This window comes from Rattus norvegicus, chromosome 7 (assembly GCF_021556685.1).
Source record: "Rattus norvegicus strain SHRSP/BbbUtx chromosome 7, alternate assembly SHRSP_T2T, whole genome shotgun sequence".
NCBI classification, from domain to species: domain Eukaryota; kingdom Metazoa; phylum Chordata; class Mammalia; order Rodentia; family Muridae; genus Rattus; species Rattus norvegicus.
This window is the reverse complement of record NC_141540.1, coordinates 75,307,748-75,334,139: the sequence shown is the minus strand read 5'-3', so window position 1 is coordinate 75,334,139 and position 26,392 is coordinate 75,307,748. Positions and strand designations below refer to the sequence as shown.

Sequence of the window (26,392 nt, the reverse complement as noted above, 5' to 3'; positions counted from 1 at the left end):
AAACCAAACTGCCCTGTATTTAAAAACCCTTGTACATTTATAGTAATTAAACATGACTTTAAGACTAAAAAGTTGTTAATGTTAAGCTCAGTTTCAAAACATCAAAGCCAGATAAGTTCAGTTTGAATTTACTTTTCCTTATGGTTTAAAAAAACAAACCCTTATCCACACCATTGTTGCTTATAATTAAGTAGCCAGCGTGAAGTGCCACATCAGACTGGAAAGGGAGTGAGCTAAGTGATGGTAAGGCTACACGCTAGGGAGTGGGGGAGGGGATGGGGAGCGGTGCAGAGTTAAAATGCTTGTCTTCCCTCTAAGCCACTTGACCTTATCATCTGCCCCCCTGACAGATTGAGTCCAGCTTCATATGTCTACCATGAGGAAGACTTAGTCCACATGGAGGACTAGCACCCCCATCCCCACTCCGTTACATGGAGAATTGCTGTGTGCTCACAGGAGTCGTTCAGAATTAAGCCATTTATGGACTAGTTGACACTGAGGGGTGTATCAACTAGCTTTAGTAAGCTTATTGTAATTTTAAGTTGAGAGCAGTTGGCAGTTTGTTCAATGTGTAAAGGTACCAAACCCCTATTATCCCAGTGCATTCCTGTTTAAATGAGTTGTATCCAGTTCCCCTGGTAGAATCATGAATCTTTAAAGAGAATTGATAAAAAGGATCTCTGCTGCCAAAAAACAAAAGGGAAACACCCAGCTCTTTAATATATACATATATATATATATATATATATGTGGCCCCTGTGGTTTAGGGTTGAAGGTTTAGAGGTTTGATGGCGTTTGAGCTGCCATATTTCATTCCTAGTGTATATCCATCCTAATGCAGAGGTAAGTGCCTCCCCTCACACCTCACATGTCGCCTGATTGGCTTTTACTCTTCCTGCACTGGTCAGCGGATGCCAACCAAGTGTTGGCTGCTTGACCATGGTCACTAAACTTGGCTTGTCCTCAACTTTAACACCTCTCCAGCTGCCTCTTATAAAAAAGCCTTTCCTGGTTCAGTGGAGTCTACACAGTTATGTGTAAAGTCCTGCTAATCTATTAGGGTTTGGTCTTTTGCTCGTAATGCTAAATATTGACCCCCAAGGCCTGGTTGCCCCCAAATGACCTTATGTAACCTTGCCCCGCCTTTCCCCAAAGTTATCCCTGTTGGTTGAAGGATGCCTACTGCCAATAGCTGGGCAGAGGAGAGGCTGTTGGTTTCCTTGCTTGGGGTCTGATGGGAGGAGGAAGGAGAGGAGGAGCTGACATAGGGAGAGTTATGGATATGTGGCCACCAAGCCTGGCCTATTGGAGTTAAGAGCAGCCTAGATGTACATAGGAACTTATAATTCGGGGTTATTGATGGGGAAATAAATTTAATAGGGTAGAGGGTAAATGTCTGCCCAGTTCTAGTGCTGATTAAGACGCATAATAAAGTGTTTTTCTTGTCCAGGAACTGAATGATCAAAGGTGGGGCACAAACCACTAATTGAGATTAAATATTTTCAACAACAGAGTATTCTACTGGAAAAGGATATAGCGTTGGGTTAATTTTCTTACTTCTTCATTTGCAAGGTTCTGGAACTGTATAAGGTTTTCACATTTGCATTGGTCTTGGGTTTCTTCCCGAGGGTTTCCTGAGAAAGCAGATGAAAGAGTTCGCCTCTGTCTTTTACCACACTTCCCAGACACAATAATAGGACCGATCAGTGTACAGGAAACCATAGAGAAGTCTTTTCCATGCATCCAGATCCGGGAAAGTGAATGCTGGGAATGGGCTTTGCAGGCTCAAACACTGGAAGAGGCAGTGTACTTGAGGGTCAGAACGACTACTGCTGCTTTAGTTCAGCAGTTACTGCACTTAAGTTAATCTCCTCTTTCCCAGTTCTAAAAATCTAAGTCTGTTAGCAAACTAAAAGACTGCTGCACCTTATCTAGTGGTGACAGTTCATGTGGAGTTACCTGAAGATTGTGTTGAGTGCAAGAGTTTTTGTGTAGACCGTGAAAGATTGTCTTCAAACAGGTATCTATGTTGCACTGCAAAATTAGAACAGGAAAGTAGGTCTCTGATACTTATGGTGACTGGCTCAGATTCTGCAAAGAGAAAAAAGTGGGTTCAAATCTGCTTCCCACTGTTGTCTGAAGCAGCTACCAGCTGAGGTGAGGCACTTGGTATTCCTCAACTTTGGTGTAGAGCTTTGCTTTGAGACATACTGTGACAACAGGACTTAGAGATGGTAGCTGCCCCTGTGGCTTAAAGGACAGTGAAGCTTTCCTGTCTGTCAGAGGAAAGGGGCCCTAGCTGGCATTTACATCTTAACTATCACTCAACTTCTGTCTACAGGGGAACTGAGGCAGAAGCCCCAAGTAAGACGGACCGGACCGCTGTGCCTTTTAAGACTTACCTGTTGGCTGGTGGACCTGCCTTGGCAGATCCCCTGCTGGTGAGTCCTGTCTTCCATCAGAGTCTTCTAGAGCTGAATGGAAAGAGATGGCCAAAGGGAGTGGATAGCTTCACACATGCTCTTTAGGACCAGGGTCTTTAGGTGTTATTTGGTAACACCAAAGATTCAAAAAAGCAGTTAGCTATTGTGAGGATCTTTGACTATGTTAGAACAGTTCTCTTCAGAAGAGAACTTAAATTACATCTAAAGGATGCCCCATGCCATGTCAAGAAGATGGTGCTGAGGAAAAGTTGAAGTCAATAAAAGACCCAGTGCGATCACTGCAGCCCTTCCTACCTGAGACATTGCAGTAGGAATGAAAGCCACAAGGCAAAGCATGCTCTACCCTTGGGAAAGCTTTCTCCTTGGGTCCCCTCTTCACTCCAGAGTCCTTTCTTTAGAGGAATAAGGTATCATTTAAATTGGATTTTAAGGGTGTCTGAACCCAAAATGTGACTAAAAGGCAAACTGGGTATTGTGTGTAAGCATAACTGGATTAATTAGTGAACTGTGGGAAAAGTATTAAATGTCAAGCACCTAAAAGATAATCATTCTAGAAATAGAAGTCTCTGTGGGAAGGCACCTTTTAGGTGTCCAACAGGGAGCCCTCAAGGACAGGCATCCCTTTCCACAAATTTCTTGAAGGAGTACTTATGTCTTGGTTTCTTTAGTGATGGCTCCTTGCTTAAACTTCTCTAGAGTTTGGTGAGGATTAAGACTAGTATATTGAAACATTTAGAATGGGGGCTGGAGAGAGCTCAGTGGTTAAGAGCACTAGCTGCTCTTCCAGAGGTCCTGAGTTTAATTACCAACAACCACATGATGATTCACAACCATCTATAACAGGATATGCCCTCTTCTGGCATGCAGGTGTACATGCACATAGAACACTCTTATAAAATCTTAAAAAAACAAAAAGAAACCGCTGTTTGGCACAGCAAGACATGGTAGCTATCACATTTGTCTTCCTCTCTCCGTTCTTTCTGGGTGCAGTGTCTTTGGTATTACTTGTCTTGGTCAGCAGGGAAACATTTTTCTGAGCACTGAAGAAGGGGTTTGAGGATTTTCATGCTGTCCTGTGGCTAAGGTCTACCCTAGATGGATTCTACAATACCTTCACAGATGCCTAGCTTCAGCTTTTCACTTATTTCACCCATTGTGCTGAAGTCTTCTGCATAGAAGAGATGCTTGTCAATGGGCTCAGAGGCAATCTCCTGTAGTTCTTCCTCAATGGCTTTTCCTATCCCAACAGCATACATAGTGATACCTAAGGGACAGAAATTAGAATAGGATACCATTGCATTCCCACAGTCTGGACATGTGCTGTGCCCTAATTCAGTTAGGTATTGTGAATTTGAAGCATCAATACCAACAACCCCTTTATAGTTTCTAACATTTTTATTTTGGACCTATGAACAAAAGGATCCTAGAGATGTAGCATCTAGAAGGGGGTAGACTGCGAAGGCATAGATTTATCGATTAGCTTTTAAGAGGGTCAGGTAACAAATGTACAGCTTTCTCCTGAATTGGCCTCTGGACAGTAGGAAAAAGGCTCACAGCTTGGTAAAATGGAGTTTTCTGGGAAAATTCTAAGCAGGTTAATTTATAACATTGTTTAGTTTACAAACAAAATTGGTCCTTGCCATATAGCTAAGGCTGGGGTGTTAAACCCCTGCCTCAGCCTTCTGAGTGCTCAGATGGTTTAACCTCAAAAGGAAATGAGAAGAATCTTAACTGTTTTGGGACCAAGTGGAGCTGCCTTCTGCCCACCTCTCTTGGATGAATGGGAAGGTTGGCGAATTGTCTTGAACAGAAATGAGAAGCTAAAGATGTAAGTCTTCAGAGCACTAGAATTCCCAGTCAGGATAAAGAAGAAACTTAAAATACCTACCTGAGATTTCGAAGGGGGATATGAGGTTACTATAAAATGTTTTCTAAATCAAGTTAGTCTTTAGACTCCATTCCCTCGTTTTGAAGTGAAGTAAGCAATTGAACATTGCTTGGCTTCTAGGAATTTTCAACATCGGTATCTTATTCTGGCTAAACCATTAGACTAGAGGTTTCAGAGTGCATTATAGCATGGCCTTTAAAGCCAGTGGGCAAAGGAGACACCTTGTTCTGGGTCTGTGTAGACAACAGTTGAGCTCAGCATATTTGGGAGCCAGGAAGTTTCTTTCAAGAGGAAAACTACTAGTTCAAGGTCATATTAGCCATACTCAGAGAAACTAAATTCATTAAGAGGATGTCATTTTGGATAAGCCTGGTTGATTCAAGAACTAAATATCTGCTTCTACTAGCTGCCTTTGAGAAATTTGAAGCAATTTGTGGAGATGTAGGGTGGGCAAGTTTCAACGAGTCTAATAAAAGGCTAATCACTATTTTGGGAGAAAGAGAGTCTCCCCTAGTACTTTTTAAGAATGCAGGCTAGCAGGGCTTAGGTTATACCTTAGCTCTAGCAAGCCAGTCTAGAGTGAACAACCGGTTTTACAAAGCACTCAGATGACCCAGGGATAGACACCTCTAAAGGCTCCCTCACTCTTGGGCAGGGAAAGATTGAACACTGAGGTAAGAAAAGTGGACTCTTAAAAAACAAAAACAAAAACAAAAACCCTGTTTGGAAACCATCAGCCATTCTGTGAGGGAGGATGGAGTTTGCCAATAGGACTTAGAGTTCTGGGTTTGTTTTTTTTTTTAATGGACTGAGCAAATGTCAATCATCTATGCATCTGGGCCCATCTAGGCTCAAATTCTAGAGCGTCTCCAGTTAGGACTGCATACTGCTTTTTTCTTGCATACATTCCTTTTTCTTAGCAGTGTGCCTTCATTACTTGAAGGAGTTTGACTTAGAAGCAGATTGCTTGAGTCTTCTCATCTCACCAGAGGAAAGCCATATATAATCATCATGAACTGGCTCCAACATCCATCCTGGCTTTTGGCCTCCCATGAATCAAAGGCCACACTGTTCCACATCTATGCAAATAAAGCCACCCTTCAGACCCTTCCTGCAGAATACACAAAGTCAGGAAAACCCCAGAGGACGGTCTGAGTGTCATGGAGCAATAGGAACTTGGACCCATCCAGCTCTGTTCCTTTCAAAAGCTAGGCTTCTGCCAACACAGGTCTTCTCTATTCAAAGACTTCATGGCTTCAGAGTATTCACTTAAAGGCTTGACCAAAAATCTATTCATGTGTTGGCTCATGCTTGTAGTCCAAGTACTAGGGAGGCTGAGGCAATGAGTTTGAAGCCATTCATTCTGTGCTACAGTGTGTTTCAGGCCAGCCCAAGCTAGAAAGAGAATCTTTCCTTTTTGTTTCTCTCTCTGTGTTCCTCCCTCCCTCCCTGGGTAACTCCCCTCTTCTTTCTTCCTCCTCCTACATTTTTTTAAAGTGTCTTGGGTAGGCGGGGATGATGGTTCAGTGGTTAGGAGCAATGGCTGCTCTTCCAGAAGAATTGGGTTCAATTCCCACACCCACATGGCAGATCACAGCTGTCCCTAACTCCAGTTCTAGGGGATCTGATACCCTCATATAGACACACATGTAGGCAAAACACCAATGCACATGAAAATAAAAATAAAAAATTTTAAAAGTGTACTTGTGTCAGTAAAGTTGCCACCAGAAATCTATCTTTTAAAAAAATTTCTTCAGGTGACTATGGAGGAAACATGCCAGGGTGTTGTAATTAAATAACACTTGCTGAGGTGATTGTCTCTACTGAAGGTCACGTACTAGGGGGTAAATCCTATTACCCAGGCTGTGAGGAACATTTATTTAGTATCTCCAGGGTCCCATTATGGCCTGTAGGTGGCAGTATTGCCAAGGTGTATTTTGGCTTAACCAGCAATTACTGGTTGCTCAAACACTGACTCCTAAGACCAGCTGTGAATTGAAGAGACACAAACTTTGAGTAATATAAGCCACAACTCCATCCCATTTTACCATTGGCCTTGGCTTTCCTGGCCCACTCGGAGACATCATCCTGAGCCCGTCCGTCCGTGAACACAATGGCTGCTCTGGGCACCCGTGTGGAGAGGGGCCTGGCTCCTTCTACTTGGGTAAAACTTCTCTCATACATGTGTTTCAGGGCCAGCCCAGTCATAGAGCCTTTGCCCATGTATTTCATGTGGGCCACAGCTTTTTTCATGTCCTTGGCTGAGCTGAAGCCCTTCAGGGTAAACTCTGTGCGGACCTGTGTGGAATACTGCAGCAGCCCCACGCGAGCAGCTTTGGGGGAAACTGCCAAGGAATCTATGATCCCAGTGACAAAATGCTTCACAATCTCAAAATTCTCTTCTCCAAGGCTCTTGGATCCATCAATCACAAAGACTAGGTCAATTGGGCCTTCAGTGCATCCTATAGGAAGGAAAGGAAAGTAACAAGGTTAAAAAGTTAGAGATCCAGTGTATACAAAGTATAAAAAATCGTGCTTCAGCAGGAGGCATAGGTGAATTTAGAGAGCCATTTTTTGTTTTTCACCTAGCACACAGGACAGCATCTGAGTCTTTTCTGATTTCCTTTCTATGATGAATCAATGGGCTGAGTAATGAGGACAAGCATTTCATGAGGAAAGAGAACCCTGGGGCTGAAGAGTTAGCTCAGTGGTTAAGAACAGTATTCTCACATATCACAAATACAAGTTTTTCCAGTTATCCTTTTATGTTTGAGTTACCAATTATGAACAGCAGTAACTCCCCTAAGTAAGCTACACGGTACACACATATTGAAAAGGAAATCACACCGATTACTGGCAGCAAGTCCTTTTCTGTGCACAGATTACAGTAAAGGATTAGACCAGTGGTTCTCAGCCTTCCTAGTGATGTGACCCTTCCTCAGGTTGTGATAACCCCCAACCATAAAGTTATTTTCATAATTGTAATTTTGCTACTGCTATGAATTGTAAGGCTTTACCAACCCCCTCAGGAGTCATGACTCACAAGTTGAGAACCACTGGGTTAGGCTAGAGCACGGCAGTTCCTTGTGCTGTGTTGTGGGATGCTGAGATACACGAGTGCTAATGTTTTGGCAGTAGAAGACATGCTTAGTTTCTCCTCAGCCATTACCTCTTCCAAGAAGCTCACACAGTAACTCAGCTATGTCAGCTACTTTCTGAATACCCTAACACCTTAATTTATTCAGTCAGAATCAATGTACTGAGTATCTGCTTTGTGGACACAGCAGGACTATGGTAATGACTAACACAAAATGTCTAAAACCACTTTGCGTAAACCTAATGTGCCCTGTGCTGTATCCATGCAGTGGGATAATTATTTAACAACGTGTCTTTCTCTCCTAGCCTGAATTCTCCTGCAGTAGATACTAAGGGTCTTTTATTTTTGGGCTTATAATGTTTGGCACACAATAGGTGTGCTATATATTATTGCTGACAGAATAAAAGAACCTGGCGGTCTTTATTTGGTAGCACATGAATAAGTGCTCTACTGAACTATTAAGGCTTAAAAAATGTAACTTTGAAAAAAGCTTTAGGGGTTGGGGATTTAGCTCAGTGGTAGAGCACTTGCCTAGCAATCGCAAGGCCCTGGGTTCGGTCCCCAGCTCCGAAGGAAAAAAAAAAGCTTTATGGGAAACTTAGATGGTTAACAGTAAAAAGAAATACTTTATATAAATATATAGGCAATTTCGCTGCTAAGAGACTTTGTATGTAGGGTTGCATAAGAGAATTGTACCAATTCCAAATAGATTATCTCATTTCAAACAGTGTACAGTATGTTATTATAATATTCTTTTTTATATAGATCAAGCAACTGTCTAATCTTTCAAAGCGAAGTACAATAATAAAGCAAGTAAAAACATACATATGCAAAAATACTTCTAGGTTTGGCCAGCAGAAAATGCTAATGTGAGTGCTCCCGTGTGTGTGTGTGTGTGTGTGTGTGTGTGTGTGTGTGTGTGTGTGTGTGTAGGGGGAGTAGTTGGGGGCTGAGTTCTCTCTTTTTTTTAAATTTTACTTTGTTTTATCTGTATGAGTGTTCTGCCTGCATGTATACATCTCAGATCTTCTGTGAGCTACCATATGGATGTTGAGTCCTTTGAAAGAACAGATACTGTTCTTAACCACTGAGCTAACTCTTCAGCCCTGAGGGTTCTCTTTCCTCATGAAATGCTTGTCCTCATTACCCAGTCTATTGATTCATCATAGAAAGGAGATCAGAAAAGACTCAGATGCCATGCATGTGGCTCTCCAGCAGATGTCAGGGGTACTGGAGTGATGTACAAGCCACTCCTCTGTCTGTACCCTTTGCTTACAGAACAGAACCAGCTATTGCATTTGCTATCTACTAAATCAAAGGCTGTTGTTATTGCTGTCTGTGTATACATCCATGTATATGGAAGAAGGAGGGCTAAGGGGTCTATTGCCTGGAAATGCTACAAAAAGCCATTGCACCAAAAACAAATGGAAGCAGTGAACTGGTCCCAGTCACTTACTCTTGCAGTGCCTTCCGTCCTCAGCGAGGACAAAGCCCTCTGAGCACCTGCACAGATAGGAATTCCCATTGTTCACACAGATGTGCTCACAGCCATGCTGGATGGACTTGCAGACATCCTTCCCTGGGGAAAATGTGGGGAGATGAACAACCCATTATTGTAGAAAGAAGCTATTGAGAACAGTCATGCCAGGGGAGGGTGAGGAAGTAATCCATCTTAAAGAACACAGTTTTTAAAGAGCTCATCTTTGCAATCCATGCCAGAACAGGCCAAGATCAAGAAGCAGTTCCCCTCGGAGCTCCCTTGATCCTACAGGACATGGTGGATTTGCCATTTGATTTTTACAATGGCTATATAGGCGTTAGCTTCAAAGTAGAGATCCCAGATACCCCATGCCGTTGTCTAATGAGCATTTCTCACAGGTGAGGTGATTTGAACTTTTTGAAGTAGTTAATGACCCTTTGATCCTAACAGCACCCTGGGGGCATGGCTAGGTACACACAGAATAAATGAAGCAATGGATGCCACGTGTCTGAGTTTCACAAGGTTGTCTGGCCAGAGGATTGCCCAGTTGAGGCACACTTTTCTGTCTGCACTTTCTGATTGTATGATACCCCCGAGCCTCTGTCTAACCTTTAAAAGGAGAAGAAACCTTACATGCAATTGGAATCTGTAACTATAGATACCTCTAGGAAGTGGGAAACTGTGGGATTTAATTTAGGAATCAAATTACAAGGCTAGAAATTGTGCCTTGTACACATCTGTTCAATGTATTGACTGATACCTATGTTAAATGAATAGAAAGACTGGCTCAGGCAGACATGTGGACAGGACCGAAGCATGATCTCCATGAAGGAAGGACTGTCGTGTACAGCAAGAAGGCCAGGCAGTAAGGAGGGCTGGCAGAGGTACTCACTCAGAGTCCTTGCTAGACACAAGCCCTGCTCTTGGAGAAGAATGGCATTAATAAGTTCTCCACTCAGCTCTGCTGACATGTGCAATGCTCCGTGCTCTCAAGGGGTCTTCGAGGAAACTGCCCACAAAGCAACCTCAGAGGCAAATGAACTTGCTTTGCTTAACCAAGAAAGGCCCATTCTGCCCACTGTAGCAGAGTCACAAAAACCACACAGATATTATCAACCCCTGTCCCCGAAAGAGAACCATCTAGAAAGGGAAGAAAGTCTATGCCTATATTCTAACCCCCACTTTACTGAGCTGCTCTTTTTTGAGTAGAAACTGCTAATTTTATGTAAACTTTGGCTGTCTATAGTGCCCAGTTTTGTTTCGTTTTGTTTTGTTTTGTCGAGTGTGGGTCTGGAAGTTGCTGTGAAGGTACCTTGTACATGAGGTTAGCATTTAAACCAGCAGATTCTGAGTAAAGCAGGCTACCCTCCCTAGTGTGTGGGGGCCTATTCTAGTCATGTGAAGGCCTTCAGAGCAGGCTATGATTCCCAGACAAAGGGAAGACTCTCTTTACCTGTAAGTTTAGCTCATACTGGGTTTCCAGCCTGCCCTTCAGACCTCCTCACAAGCCCTCACAATCTCATAAGCCAATTCCTTAAAGTCAATTTCTCTTTCTTTTTCTCCCCCTTTTTTTCCTTTATCCACAACATGTGTGTACACATTCCTCTGCTACGTAAACACTGTTATCTATTTTCCTGGAGAATCCTAGCATGAGTCTACATGAACGTCTGTGTGCACTTGTGCCTGTTTGTATGTGCTTGTGGGGGGTCCGAGGTCAATGTCTTCTTCAATCACTATCCACTTTACTTTTTTTTTTTTTTTTTTTGGTTCTTTTTTTTGGAGCTGGGGACCGAACCCAGGGCCTTGCGCTTCCTAGGTAAGCGCTCTACCACTGAGCTAAATCCCCAGCCCCCCACTTTACTTTTTGAGACAAGCTCTCTCTCTGAGTTATCAGCTCACAAAATCACCTAAACTGACTGGCCAGCAAGTCTCTGGGATTCTCCAGTCTTTGCCTCTCACACTAAGGTGACAGATGTTCTCCACCATGCTTGCTTTCACACCGCACTGGGGATGGACCTTGGGTCCTCATGCCTACTCTTTACCAACACACACAGCGAGCTCTTTACCAACTGAGCCATCTCTGAGCCCCCAAACTTTCTAATGAAACTGTTCTGAGAAACCTGGTCTAGAGAAGCAAATGGTAGGGCTTTTTTTTTTTTTTTTTTTTTTTGTTGTTGTTGTTAGTTTGGGTTTGTTTTCCCCGTCTTAAAAACCCACAGAGCCTCCCTCCAGCCCTTCTCCTACCCTTTACCTTAAAGCACTGAAATTATCTTTTTGGTCCTGGTAGTCAGTTGCTACCAGTGATTCTAGTCTTGCCTGCTGACTTGCTAGGCACTACACTAGGCCCTGTGCAGCACCCAACCACCATGCCAGAGCTGAGAGAGAACAGAGCAAAGAGCCTGACAACTTAGGACTGCCACTGAGAAATTCCTGAAGAGCCCGGAGTCAGCTTACTTGATCCCCTGAAAACACCTTCACCCAAAGTTGGAATCTGAGTTTGTGACGTGGTTATGAAGTCTACAAAGGAAGAATGTGAGGATCCAGTGACGAGCTGTGCCCAGAGACATAAGCAGCACGGAGGTTACTCACTCCTGCAGCGTTTCCCATCCTCAGCAAGCCTGAATCCCTCCAGGCACTTGCAGATGTATGATTCGCCACTGTTCACACAAAGGTGCTCACAGCCATGGTCTACAGCCTGGCAGACATCTTCCCCTGAGGAGAGTACAGTAGTTAGAACAGCTGCATCAACAAAACGTCTACACAGACTCCCCTGGAAGATCCATCCATCTCAGCCTCCAGACTGCTGCTTGAGTGGAAAGGTGAAGCTGGATGAAGTTTTGTGGCTCTGGATTGACCTCAATCTTCAAACATACCCACTGCTATAGCCACCTCCACTCTCCAGCACCAATTTCAGTGTCTCAGGATGCAAGCCAGCCCTAGCAGTTAGCAGACATGGCCTCTGGTATCACATGAAGGTGTCATTGGTAAGATTACGAAGGAGAAAGCTTTCTTTACAATTGCTAGCACTGAGAACTGATCTTGCCTTTGTCCCTGGCATAATCTATGATTTAGGAAAATCACGTAACCTCTTAGAATCTTAGCTTTCTTGTCTGAAAATGAGAGTAATGACTTCAGGCACTCATCTTTCCTTCTTCCTTTCTTTCCTCTTTGGGAAGAGTTTTGAGAAGTCAGAGAAAAGGACTGACAGATGAGAGCCATTTGCTCAGACTTGCACACTGCTCTTTGACTGTTACTGTTGTTATTGAGGTTTTAGGGACAGAACCTTATGTGTGCTTGGCAAGTGCTGTACCACTAAGCTGCATCCTTAGCCCATTTATTTACTTATCTGTATTTTTATGTCTGTGTATGGGTGTGTACATGAGTGCAGCTGCCAGCAAAAGCCAGGAGAGGGAGCCAGAGTCCCTGGGGCTGGAGTTACTGGAGCCTGTAAGCTGCCTGACAGGGGTGCAGGGAACTGGATTCACACCCTCTGGAACCGCCCAAGGGTTCTTAATCACCTGTCATCTCTCCAGGCATCGTTTTTGTTTTTTTTTTTTTGTTTTTGTTTTTTTGTTTTTTTGTATTTTGAGTGAATGTCTCACTAAGTTGTCTAGGATAGCCTACTGCCCGGGAAGTCTGTGAATTTGTCTGCTCCTGCTTCAGCTTTCTAAGTAGCCAGGATTATAGGAATATACCACCAGGCCCAGCTTACTATGTTGTTCTTACCGAGAGAGGGTGCCACTATGTAGGGCAGCCTAGAACTTGCTCTGTAGACTAGACGGGGCTTGCATCCACAGAGATCACCTACCTCTGCCTCCCGAGTAATGGGAATCAAAGTGTGTTACACCACACCTGGCTTAGCAGGTATTTAGTAAAACATGTAGTTATATGGTTACTTCGTTATCACACAGCACAAGTCTTCTGGTCCAGGGTCCCACCGAGGACACCACAGGACGTTCGATTGTGTGGTGTTAGCTGTTGAGAACCATTGGCTCACACCAAGGCTGCCGTGGTAGATTTCAGGCATGGCTGTATGAGCCAGCTCTAGCAAACTTACTTCTGCAGGTCTTCCCATCATCACGAAGGACATATCCCTCAAAGCACCGACACACGAATGAGTCCTCACTGCTTACGCATGAATGTTCACAACCATGGTCCCCCAAAGCACAAGAGTCCAGTTCTGAATAGAAATGCAGGAACGGAAGAAAATTATTCATGGATAAGTGACTAGTGACCTATTCATTTCTAAAAGACATTTCAGACATCTTAAGTAAAACTGTGTCTTTTCTCACATAGTTCATTTCAGATTAGAAAGTATCTATGAGCGAAAGTTCCTAATATATACAAAGCACATACATAAAGCGAAACGCCCAGCTCCATGGGGAAAAGAAAACAGAAAGGGGCAGTTTCCAAAAGGAGATGTAGATAGCTAAGACTAGAAGAGAATAAGTGTAATACTAGCTTTCCTATGAATCTTCATATGCATGAGGAACACTTGACTCATTCATTCATTCATTCATTCATTCATTCATTCATTCAAGGCAGCCAAGCTTTCTGTTGTTATTTCAAGATAGGCTACCACTATGTAATCCAGGTTGGCCTTGAACCCATGATCTTTTGCTTCAGCCTGAGCACTAGGTAAGCTTCAACACACCTAGATACACAGCATGGGGGCACATAGGCAGGGCATGTCTGAGGGATGTTTTGAGCAGGAGAATGTCCCCCATCTGGCTGCATTGTGAAAGCACAGAGAGCTATCTATGAGTGTAGAGAAGGGACATGGGAGATGAAAATAGCCTACTGCAGTGGTCCTACAGGCCCGGGACACAGTGGTGACCGTGTGGTCAGACTGGCTATGTTTTGATGGTAGAGCCTATAAGATTTGCTGGTAGACTGATGTTAGACCACAGATCTTCTAGCTGTCTAGGTAATGAGGCCATACCTCCCTGTCTTCCTGGAAGTTCTCTCTTCCCTCTTGCAGCTGTGAAGAAGCCCAGTCACCCTGACCCCCTAGACCACAGACAACCATGAACTACAAGTTAAGTCAGTGCCAGGCCAGATCACACGGTATAGATCTGGCCACCTCCATTGACAGCTAGGAATCAATGGCCTTTGTTCTTTAGAATCCAGGACTCTCTCCCACCAGCCTCTTCGCTCTGTTACTGGTCTCCCATGTCATGGCCTGATCATAGCTGCCCATGGTCATGAGGATCTCTCCTAATAAATTTCATCTAAAGGGCAATTTTGTGTCAACTTCTGTCCTTTCCAACAATGGAAATGAAGAGTCCACCATCACATGGTTAGGACAAGAGTCAAGGATAACTCTGAGATCATCAGATTGAGCTTTTGAAATATAGCATTTTATTTTATAGGGCTGGATGGCAATGGCATTTTGCAAATTTAATTAATTAATTAAATGATTAAATGTGAGTGCTTGGCTGCATGTACACCCTCATGTCAGAAGAGGGCGACAGATGCCCTTTTAGATGATTGTGAGTCACCCTGTGGTTGCTGGGAACTGAACTCAGGACCCCTGGAAGAGCAGCGAGTGTTTTTAAATGCCAAGCCATTTCTCCAGCCCCACGGGGGGGGGGCAGTAAGATTTTATGAGAACCATACAGTTAACTGAAAGCTAACCCATCCTTTTAGAAAATGAACAGGATTTCAACAGAGGGTGTGCACCAAAGTGGTAAAGGGATCTGGCAGGGGTCACAACAGGAAGAACCCATCAACTTTGTTTTTGTTAAGCATTACTGCAGCATTTCTTTTCAGAGAAGGGAAGTCCTCAGAACTATATCCTGTAGGCTAGTTAAAGGATCCAATATTATTCACATTTACCAGCAAGAGAAATTAAAGTTGAGGAAGGCTTATGACAGATTGCCAAGACCATTTGCTAATAAATGGGGGAACCAGATTAAAAATGTTATTATTTTTTTTGATAAGCACATGACTTTTCCCAACTACACAGCATTACCATCTGCTAAGCTTTCAGACACAAAGGGAATTTTGCCTTTCTGCCAGAATGTTTGAACAACAGGGAAATGATGCGGGCTGGAATTTTAACTGCAGAGGAGAGTTGGGGGCTCCAGTTTGCTCTGAGTGTGACTTACTTCCCTGGGCACATTCTGGACTCATCATTAATGCAGAATACTTCTCTGTGGCTGGGTAGTTCCTCACAGAGTTAAAAGGACCACTAGGTGACACACAGAACAGGCAGCTGGTTGGCACAGAGGGGAGAATTCTCCCTCCTTCACCATGCATTCTTTTTTTTTTTTTTTTTTTGGTTCTTTTTTTCGGAGCTGGGGACCGAACCCAGGGCCTTGCGCTTCCTAGGTAAGCGCTCTACCACTGAGCTAAATCCCCAGCCCTCACCATGCATTCTTAAGGATACTCCATTTTCCAAGATAATACAATATCAAAAGCTTTCCCAGGCCAAGATTGCCAAGCCCTAATCCAGAGTGAACTTTCTGATCACACTCTTCTCCTGGGACTCCCTAACCCCAGCCCTGCTCTACTGTCTAAACTCAGGCTTTCTTCTTGAAGACTACAGGGTCTTCTTCCATGGAGATAAAGGCTCCTGAGCTCAAGCCCGTCTGACAGATGACACTGCTTTTCTTTATCAGAGGTCAGGGTAGCCAGGGAGAAGCCCTGTGCCCATAGGGTCATGTCCTTATCCTTGGCTATATGCCAGCAGCTCGCAGCCCAGCTCCTCAGTTCTCCCAGAGTTCAGTTTAGTCAACTGAACTACACGGCATACTTGCCTGTTTATGGAGGAGGATCTGGCAGTGTCTGTGAAAGTTACAGAATGAACGTCTCACCCAGCAGCTTCATGTAGGGACTCCCGTCTGCAGATACCCTTGTACCCCATAAAGGAATGTAATGTCAAGTTATTGGCTGTCTGTAAAGGTGAAAGGTGAGAGTCACCCAGAGTGTCCAGAAGCGGGACTAGCCAAATGCAGTGGAACGTCACACAGCTGGAGAGAATGAGGAAGTTGCCTATGCACTCGTGTGGTTTGAATAAGAATGTCCCCTACAGGCTCATAGATTTGAATGCTTAGGCACCAGGGGGGGCGCTGTTTGAAAGGATGGGAGGGGTGGCTTTGTTGGAGGAAGTGTGTCACTGGGGGTGTGTTTTGAGGTTTCAAAGTCCAAGTTAATCCCAGAGTACCCCGCCCCGGGTGTGTGTGTGTGTGTGTGTGTGTGTGTGTGTGTGTGTGTGTGTGTGTGTCTGAGTCAGTGTATCTCTCTCAGCTACTGCTCCAGCACCTATGTGCATGCTGTCATGTTCTCTGCCATGATGATAACAAGCAAGTTGCTGTCATCAAGTATAAGAAAGCCCCAAATTAAATGTTTTCTTTTATAAGAGCTGCCTTGGTCATGTCGTCCCTTCATCACAATAGAACAGTGACTGAAACAGATGTTGAGGTAATTGCTGTAAGCAGCCTGACCGTGCTGCTTCATGGCAGAACGTAGACTCTGGGACTCTGGACTAGGAGAGCAGTTGAATGGTTTAATGGGCCTCATGGGCCACACTAGTAGTATTATAGGTGATAGTGGTGATGAGAGAAATGCAGATTATGACAGCTGGGATTCTGAGGGTTTGTAGGGAAGAAGATTAGTAAGTGAGCCGGAGACATTCTTGTGATATTGTGGTAAGTAGTGTGGCTGCTTTTTGCCCTCGTCCTAAAAATCTACCTGAGGATAAATCGAAGAGTTTTGTTACTGGTGTAGGCAGAGAAGACAGCCTAGTATTTATTCTGTCGTGTGGTTATTAGTAACCACTCTTATGCAGATCTGTGTGAAAAGGAACGAGCTAGGCAGGGGAAAATTCAAAATGAACAGTTTGAGGCTAAAAGGAGCACCAGAAAGTATAACGGAGTTCATCACATGAGGAGATAAAAAGGTTAAAGAAGAGCCTGATGCTAAATGGGAGTGGTGACCCCAGGGCAAGACCCTACTCACGACTCTCCCACTTCCTGAGAAGTAATGGGGGAAGGGTTCTGCACATGGAACTGCCAGCGCTGGAAAGCTGGTGCAGCTGAAGCAGGGGCAGCAGAGTCGGCAGCTTTAGCTGCAAGGCTCTGCTACAGGGGCAAGGAGTGTTGGGGACACTCCCTTCTGAGCAGAGCAAGTCCCTGCACGAGCTGGGAAGCTGTGCTCCTGCTGGACTGTGTTGGAGACTCCAGGATGTTGGGGATGCTAGGGATGTGGGACGCCTCCCAAGGAAAGCTGCAGGTCAGATGTGGAGCCAAGGCAGAGAAGCATGCTGCAGTCCACGGCGCTGAAAGAACTGGGGGGTCTTAGATACTAGACATGGGGTGCAGACGAGCTTGCCCTGCTGATTTTCAGTCTTGTGTTGGTTCAGCATTTCCTCAATGTGCTCTCTTTCCTCCCTTTTGGAGTGGTGATGTACATCCTGAGTCACTGAATGTTGGAAGTATGTGATCTGCTTTTGAGTTTGATTTTATGGGGGTTACAGTTAACTATAACTCTTGGGAGATTGCCTTGAGTCTCAGAAAGAGATTTTGAACATTGGACTTTTAAACAATGTTGAAACTGTAATAGACTATGGGAACTTTTGAAGTTGATCGGAATGCATTTTGTGTAAGGAGAGGTTCTGATACAAAGGTCTTGTTCCCCAATTGGTTCTTGATTGGCCAGTAAAAAAAGCCAGGGGACCAATTGCTGGGTGGAAGGTATAGGTGGGACTTCTAAGACAAAGGAGATGCAGAGAAGGAGAGAGGGCTTTCTGTCATGCTTTGGAGGAAGAAGAACACTGTAACCATGTGAGGTCTGGAGAGAACTGAGGCTGTGGCCTTTGCTCCAGGTGGGTATTTGACAAGGGGTTGGTGGGACTTGCTTTTACATTCAGGGCAGGTGGAGAGACAGAGATAATAAGTTGGTAAGGACATGCTTTTCAGGTAGGAGATATCTGCGCCCAGCAATTGTGCCAAGAAGGCAAATCATAAAATAACAAACTGTGTGTCTGTGTCTCCTCCCAGATTCAGGGAATCTGGGAAAGAGCTGGTAGCACAGTCACCTCCCGGAACCAAAGGTGGGTAAAGCAAAAGGGAAAGGTGGAGGGCTGGCAGTGCTGCAATCCTGGGCAAAGGTGGTAATGAATTTAAAACTACACACAACAATTTTGCAATATGATATGGCTATAGGCCTCTGGGGGCCAGGAAGTGAAATCTGGTGGTTGGAATAAGAATATCCCTCATAGGCATGTGAATGCTTAGTCACCAAGGAGTGTGCTATTCAAAAGGATTAGAAGGATTGGAATGTGTGGTCTTGTTAGAGGAAGTGTGTCACTGGTACTAAGGTTTGAAGTTTCAAAGGTCCATGGCGAGCAAGCCCAGAGTCTCTTTCTCTGCCTTTGGGTCAGCATATACGTTTCAGATACTGCTCCAGTGTCTGTCTGTATGCCACCATGCTCCCTGACATGGTGATACTGCATTAAACCTCTGAAACTGTAAGCAAACCCCCAATTAAATGCTTTCTTTTATAGCAGTTGCCTTGGTCATGGTGTCTTTTCATAGCAATACAACAGTGACTAAGACAGTAATGATACACCATTCTGGAAATCAGTCTGGAGGTTCCTCAGAAAATTGGACATTGAACTACCTGAGGACCCAGCTATACCTCTCTTGGGCATATACCCAAAAGATGCCCCGACATATAACAAAGACACGTGTTCCACTATGTTCACAGCAGCCTTATTTATAATAGCCAGAAGCTGGAAAGAACCCAGATGCCCTTCAACAGAGGAATGGATACAGAAAATGTGGTACATCTACACAATGGAATATTACTCAGATATCAAAAACAATGACTTTATGAAATTCGTAGGCAAATGGTTGGAACTGGAAAATATCATCCTGAGTGAGGTAACCCAATCACAGAAAAACACACATGGTATGCACTCATTGATAAGTGGATATTAGCCCAAATGCTTGAATTACCCTAGATCCACAGAACACATGAAATTCAAGAAGGATGACCAAAATGCGGATGCTTCATTCCTTCTTTAAAAGGGGAACAAGAATACTCTTGGGAGGGAATAGGGAGGCAAAGTTTAGAACAGAGGCAGAAGGAACACCCATTCAGAGCCTGCCCCACATGTGGCCCATACATATACAGCCACCAAACTAGATAAGATGGATGAAGCAAAGAAGTGCAGGCAGACAGGAGCCGGATGTAGATCTCTCCTGAGAGACACAGCCAGAATACATCAAATACAGAGGCGAATGCCAGCAGCAAACCACTGAACTGAGAACGGGACCCCCGTTGAAGGAATCAGAGAAAGGACTGGAAGAGCTTGAAGGGGCTTGAGACCCCTTATGAACAACAATGCCAAGCAACCAGAGCTTCCAGGGACTAAGCCACTACCCAAAGACTATACATGGACTGACCCTGGACTCCAACTGCATACGTAGCAATGAATAGCCTAGTAAGAGCACCAGTGGAAGGGGAAGCCCTTGGTCCTGCCAAGACTGAACCCCCAGCAAACATGATTGTTGGGGGACGGTGGTAATGGGGGTAGGATGTGGAGGGGAAGCCCATATAGAAGGGGAGGGGAGGGGTTAGGGGGATGTTGGCCCAGAAACTGGGACGGGGAATAACAATCGAAATGTAAATAAGAAATACTCAAGTTAATAAGGATAAAAAAAAAAAAGACAGTAATGATACAAAGAGATCTTCAGGAAATAGTATTGAGTGAAAAAATTGAACAGATTATATTGAATACTATCTGTGTGTGTGGAAGAAAACAAAGAACAACACATGTATTTATTTGCACTTATTCACATAAAGGAGCACTGGAAAGTTAGGTGGTATATTCCTATAATCCCAGGACTTGGAAAACTAAAGTAGCATCTTGAGTTCAAGACTAGCCTGGGCTACATTACTAAGCCCTTCCTCAAAAGCAATGAAGAACTGAACATTTTTTCTAATTACATTTATTTAGTGTGTGTGTGTGTGTGAGTGTGTGTGTGTGTATGTGCGTGTGTGTGTGTGTGTGTGTGTGTGTGTGTGTGTGTGTGTACTCATGAACCATATACCATAGCTTGCAAATGGATGTCAGAGGTCAACCTGCAGGAGGTCGTTTTTCTCCTTCTACCATGTGGGATCTATAGAGCAAACTCAGATAAATTCAAGTCTGGACAACCTTATGAGACTTCATCTCAAAATAAAAGTGAAAGCAGGGCTGTGAATAAGCTCAGAGGTAGGGCGCCGGCCTATCATGCACTTAGGGTGGTGTCTCAAAAGCACCAAACACTGGGACTTTAAGCTTCTTCTTTAATCATTTGACAAGTATGTGGGCATTTTGCCTGCCTGCGTGTTTGCACCATGTGTGAGCAGTGCCCTTGGAGGCCATGAGAGGGTGTTGGATCCCCCGGAACTGGAATGTAGATGGTTTAGAGCTGTCATGTGGGTGCTGAGAACTGAACCCCAGGTTTGCTAGATGAGCAGCCAAGTTCTCTTAGCTGCTGAGCCATCTCTCCAGTCCTCTGTACTTCCTGATGATGCTAAGACTTGAAAACTTTAGTAAGATTGGGACACCTGCCTTCCAGTCTCATCAGCCCACTTTTCCTGCTTCCCATAGCCCTTCCTCCCCCATCTCCCAGCAGTCTCCTTCCTGCCCCAGGGTCTCCTCCTCTGAGCCCTTTCCCTCTTTTCCCTCATGAACTGCAGATTGATCACAGATCTCAAAGCCTCAGGTGTCTCACTTTTGGGGCAGTATCAACCTGTATATGTCATTTTGGGGGAATCTATGTCCACATCCTGTGTGGCTGTGTCTAAATGGGCCATGATAGCCAAGAGCTCACAGAACATACCTATCATTTTCTTCTATCACCAGCACCTTTCCTGCCTGGCATATAATTGTCCCCAGTAAAGGCGTGTTGTGTAAGAGGAAACATTTTCTCAATTTTCTACTCTAAAACTTGCGGTAATTAAATCCACATCATCAGATCTGGTGAGTGTTCTCAAAGAAAACTCGGGGTGGAGAGTGTTGGAAATCAGTGAATTCCCCACCCCTGGGCTCTCTCCACTCTTCCTCCATGGCAGCCTTGTGGGTGGAGAGTATTGGGAGTCAGCTGGGCTCCCCACTCCCAGGCTCCCCACTCTTCCTCCACAACAGACTTGCAGAACACTTCTCACTTGTTGGTCACACTGCCCACTTTCTGCATGTAAGGGGTGTGTGAGGTCACTTAGGAATTCCAAGGACCATATGCCATAAGAGAAAGACTGCTAAGTGAGCCCTGAACTCACTTTCTGCCCTGCAAGGGACCCTAGTTTTACCTACCTACCCGCTCTGGAAAACATCTTGGCCTCAGCTTCTCCCAGGGCCAATGATACTCTGCTACAGGAAAGCACTTGAGTGTGTCCTCTCAGTCACCGTCTCTAACTTGCCACCAGCCTGGGGAAATGGTGTGCACTCCAGTCATGACTGTTCTTGTTTAGCAAGCATCTGTAGAACAAAGACCTGTGCCCACTACTGTTTATATTTAGAGGCTAAAATAGGCCTTGGAAGTATGCTGGTCCAACCCCACTTTAGCGATGAGGAAACTGATAGCCATCGAGCAGAAGTGACTGTCTCAAGGCTCCTTAACCTGAAGAGGTGACTTGTCTTAGCACAGTACTTAGTACTGACCACAGTAGGTCACAGACCCATTCCCTCCCAGCTCTATGGGGGCTAATCAGTCTGGTAAGGTTCTTGGAAGACAAACTAATAGTTGGCTCAAGGTAAGCTCCAGAAAGTTTCCTGTCACTCTCGTGCTCCAGGTGACAAGTCACACCTGCTCCCGTGGCTCCCTCTGGCATGGAGCCTATTGCCCTCCCTCTGGCCTGTCGGGATCATGCACTGATGCTGCCCATGTCAGGGGAGCGAATGGGTTGCACCTATGGCTGACTCCTCAGATTGAGTGTCTAGCATCATTTTACATCTTTCCTGAGTCTTGGGATTCCCTACTCCATCTCTTGTGGCCATTTTGCCCACATCCCAGTGGTCACCAAACAGATTGGCTGACACATCTTAAATATCTCTTCCAGAGGAACTTTAACCACTGCTGGGGCAGACATTGAATTAGGTCAGTCCCAGGGACCACCAGCACCGGGTGTACCATAGGCAAATACTCGAGAGGAGAAGGACGAATGAACAAGTGCTTAAGCAGATATTAAGACTCCTGCCTGGGCAAGGAGATGAGTCAGACTCAGTTACTAATCAATGCTGAAGTAGAACAGGGTCTACTTAAAAGGCCTAAGAAGTCTCAGGAAGCAGGACAAAAACATCTCCCACTCAAAGACATGCCTTCCCTTTTCTGTTCCCAGGTCACATTTAATTAAGGTCTCTTTGTGAATGAGGTCTGCCCTCTGTGGTCAGGATGGCTAGAGGTTGCACAGCAGAGCTTAGGTTTTGTAGCGTCCTGTACACTGACACAAAGTGTGCTTCCCACATCTAAGTTATAAACCAGGCGGTGGGTGTCGGGTGGGGGTTGCCGGAATTGTGGGGAAACATGTCCAGTGTAGTCAGACTGTCAACAATGACAGATAGCAACTCCTGCCTGGTTCTGAACTCTACATACAATGCAACTGAAACACACTGACCTCAGGAGGAGATGGTCATATGGGTAGTCTGCCAAGAAGGTCACTAACTGAAGGTCAACAGCTAAACATGATGGTTTCAATGGGGGCAGCTGACCCGTTGGTGCCCCTGTAGAAGCCTTTTCTTAAACTAAGAAGCATTCACATATCACCACCATGGTCATCACCACCACTATCACCACTACCACCCACACCACCACCATCATCACCATCACAATCACCCACCGTCATCCTCCTCCTCCTCCTCCTCCGTGTATGATATGATCAGGAGCTCAGGTGCTATGCTGCACTCTGGAGTCAGTTCTCTCCCACCTTCATGTGCATTCTCTGGCTTAAACAGCTCACTAGGCTGGCAGGGCAGGCACTTTACTGAGTCATCTTGTCAGCCCAGGACTAGTGCTTTTATTTTAAAAGACACCAAAGAGCTCATTCATTCACTCCCGGACTCCAGCCCTCTCCCTTCGTGAGGACACAGTCACAGGTGGGGGAAAGCCTTCACCAGAGCATTACCATGCTGGCGCCCTGCGTTCAGACTTCTAGCCTCTAGGACTATGAGAAGGATGTTTCTGTGGTTAGAAAACAATATACAGTCTGTGGTATTTTGTCATGGCTTTCAGAGCAGACTTAAACAACTAGGATTGGGGTGGGGCAGGGGCAGAACATTGAGGCTGAAGAGGTTCTTCATGTTAGTCTGTGGTAGATGGACTGGGAGTGTGGCCAGCTGGATCCCAGAGGCTTCAAGGCTCTGGCTCCTGTACAAGCAGTGTCCTCCACAGCTGGAAAGAAGGGCTTCTTCTAGGACAGTGTGTGAACTCCTGAGCTTGCTGACTTCTGAGCCCTGCAAGGAGAGCATGCCTGTGCCTGTCCCTGAGAGATGGGTCTCCAGATACCAATACAGGGCTCTCCCTTTGGGCCTCTCAGTGAAGAGCAGGCTAAAGCTGAGGGGTGAGACCCTAACAGGAGAGCCATATGGTTTAAGGTCCACTACACATTTTCAAAACATGTCTCTGAATATGTCTCACTTGGACCCTGAGAGGCAGGAATAATCATTCGCAGTTTGAAGGTGAGCAATCAGACACACAGGAGGGCCAGCTTTCTTGCCTAAGTTAGAAGTGTGAATCAGGATCTTTGGATCCCAGATCCATACTCTGTATACTCTGTGTGTATTCTCCCATGTGTACACGGTGTCCAGGGGTGGGAGGAGGAGCTTGGCACCCAGTGGTTAGGGAGGAGGAAGTTTCCGTGGGGCTCACTCTGGTGATAGGCTGGGTTTCTGTACGCACGGTGGGAAAGGCTGGGGAAGGGTGGTGGTCCTCAATGGAGAGAGAAGAGCCTTTGTTCAGCGACTCCTTTAGCTGAAGCACAGGGAGCTGTGAGGGAAAGGCCTTCACAGGTGGAGCAGGGGGCTCTCCCACACTGCTTATCAAGGATTGTCACTGAATTTTATTCCTGGCAGGCAGTAGGGAGCCATTACAGGAGACTGAGTGTGGAGTCAAAGGAGAGAGAGCCGGTCTCTGCTCACTCGCTAACCCACTCGTTTCACTTTGCTAGACTGGGCCCTGGGAACTCCAGGTAAGGCCTGGTCTCTGACCTCTGCCTCCCAAGGGCTTGAAGGCTGCAGGCTGAGTACTCCGTGCACACTGTGCCCGTGGAGTCTTGTTTGGCACTGTGCTGATTTTGTACAGGCTGCATTTAAAGGGAAACTGAGGGAAAGAGGCCCCTGAGCTGTGGCTGGAAGAAGAGGGGCTCCTCATTTCCCTCGGTAGGCTTCATGCCAGCCAGCACCTGCTTTGACCCAGGAACTCGGACTTAGATCTACACGTCAGGGCCTTCCAGGATGAGTGATGGGCTCTTCCAACCATCTGTTGTCTAAAGGCTGAGGAGCTCCTTGTGTGTTGAGCGAGGCCTGGCCCACACTGGCTTACTTTAACAAAGTCCACCAGACTTTACTAAAGAGGTACAGTCATGCTTTCTGGCTTTGTGTCATCTGGCATGGGGCAGAGGCACAGTCATCCCAACCTCACTAGCTGTGACCACAGTGAAAACCTAGGCTTTGATCACAGGATGGAGCAGCTGCACGGAATCACTTTCGGAGCGGACAGAAAGTCTTCAACTAGGGGAACAGCTCTGGTGGGTAAAACGCTCCTGTCCCATGTGTTCTGAGGTACGCTGCAACCCATTGGGTTACCTCCCATGTTCTCAGAACCACCCAACCAGACATAAAGCTCGCTTGTACTTGCTTGTTGGCTCTTTATTTAGACCCCTGTTGGACTTACACTCATATAGACGATGACACCATTCCCTCAGTTACAAACACACTTTAACTGAGACAACAGGCAACGTTTAAGGGCAGTGAAAGCTAAAGTCTGATTAGGTGAGAGGCAGGAGGATGAAGGAAGGGTCTGCATATGCTTCGGGAAGTCGTGCCATCGTCTCACACTCGGCTCCTGCTTATCAGAGCGAGGAAAACAAAGGAGGGAAATAACCCTAGATGCTGGAGTATTCACCATAATCCCCTCACATCCGGCTTTGGCAGGCAGGCAAGTATAGATGGTATTTAACGTACCCACCCTTTTCCTACACCCCCTGTGCTCAGGCCCTACTAGAGTTGGCTGCAAGGCATCCGGGCAGAGATCAACAAGCAAGCAGCAACATGGACAACCTACTTGCCAAGATCCAAGAATCCATCCCAAACTGGGAAACGATTTCCTCACAGGAAGTGCAGTTATGGCTGCACAGCTGTACAGGCAGCTCATCTGCCCGTGTGAACTGGGAACACAGAGAGCAGGGGGATGACCGCGGCACCCTCAGCTGTGCCAGCAGCCAAGGAACTTGGTCCTACAACCAGAAAGGCTGGGGAAAGCAATGTGTGGTCTTTGCTTCCATTTTTCTATTTTAAACCTTTCTCTCAAACCGTTCTAAGCCCTTCATCTTGGTCTATGTAGAAATAGGAGCGCTGGGCAGAAAGCACAACATTCATGAGTCGAAGAGACGAGGGAGCCTCAAATAGTTTTGGCTTTTCCAGAGAGGGTTTCTTTGTGTTGCCCTAGCTGTCCTGGAACTGGCTCTGTAGACCAGGCTGGCATCAAACTCATGGAGATCCTCCTGCCTCTGCCCTCTGCCTTCATGCTGGGATAGAGCATGTACCACGACTGCCCAGTGAAAGAATCTGGATTCTTATTGTTTGGTTGTTTGTTTAAATGGAGAAAGGAGTTAAAGCCAGCTATAAGGAAACATAAACCTAGATAATGTCACTGCCAACCTGGCCTTGTGCTAAGGTGACAGACAGGGCTCAGGGAAGGCAAAGGATTTCTCAGATATCTCCCTTTCAGAGCTAACTGGGGTCCCACACAGATTGAGACCCTACTTAATAGAAGGCCATCTTGGCCTCTTCCCTGAGTCTGAGCTGCAGCCATCAGTCTGTCCCTGGCGTATGATGACAGCATGTGCTTAGCACAGTGCTCAGCCCCTGGCATGCAGCCAGCTGGCAGTCAGCCAGTCTCTGTACTGTGGGTCGCAGGTGACTGGCTAGGGGTAGAGCTGAGAGTGTCTTAGTCTGTGCTCTGGATTATACCCTAGCACCTGGATAGAATGACCTGGAAGAAAAGAAGCTTAAGAAGTTAGGACTTCGTCCTGCTTCATCTCATCGTGGGAAAACACAGTGAGGACTTATGTACAAAAGAGGTGGGGACAGAGGGACTGGTCCCGTGCTGTACTTACTCATTCTCCATAGTCAGCCCACTCCCACAAGAAAGGCATTAATCTGTCCCACCAGCACAATCACCTTGGAAAAACTCCGTGTCTCCAATGTATCACAATGGCAACCAAATTTGAACCTAACTTCGAAAAAACCACAACTCAAACCACCGCAGCATGCC

General features: G+C 45.6%; 1 protein-coding gene across 3 annotated transcripts in view; it reads right to left on the bottom strand.

Moving 5' to 3' along the window:
- Matn2 (matrilin 2) overlaps positions 1–26,392 on the bottom strand; it is a 149,609-nt gene that overhangs the window by 665 nt on the left and 122,552 nt on the right. Inside the window, exons 11-18 of one of the 3 annotated variants that reach the window (NM_001427155.1) lie at positions 12,967–13,089; positions 11,499–11,621; positions 8,886–9,008; positions 6,381–6,794; positions 3,556–3,708; positions 2,403–2,474; positions 1,960–2,091; positions 1,536–1,634 (exon numbers count right to left, since the gene is read on the bottom strand). In NM_001427155.1, the coding sequence (NP_001414084.1) occupies positions 1,536–1,634; positions 1,960–2,091; positions 2,403–2,474; positions 3,556–3,708; positions 6,381–6,794; positions 8,886–9,008; positions 11,499–11,621; positions 12,967–13,089 (1,239 nt within the window). The remainder of the gene's footprint in view (positions 1–1,535; positions 1,635–1,959; positions 2,092–2,402; positions 2,475–3,555; positions 3,709–6,380; positions 6,795–8,885; positions 9,009–11,498; positions 11,622–12,966; positions 13,090–26,392) is intronic. The other 2 variants (XM_087556505.1, XM_087556506.1) reach the window with 2 other exon arrangements.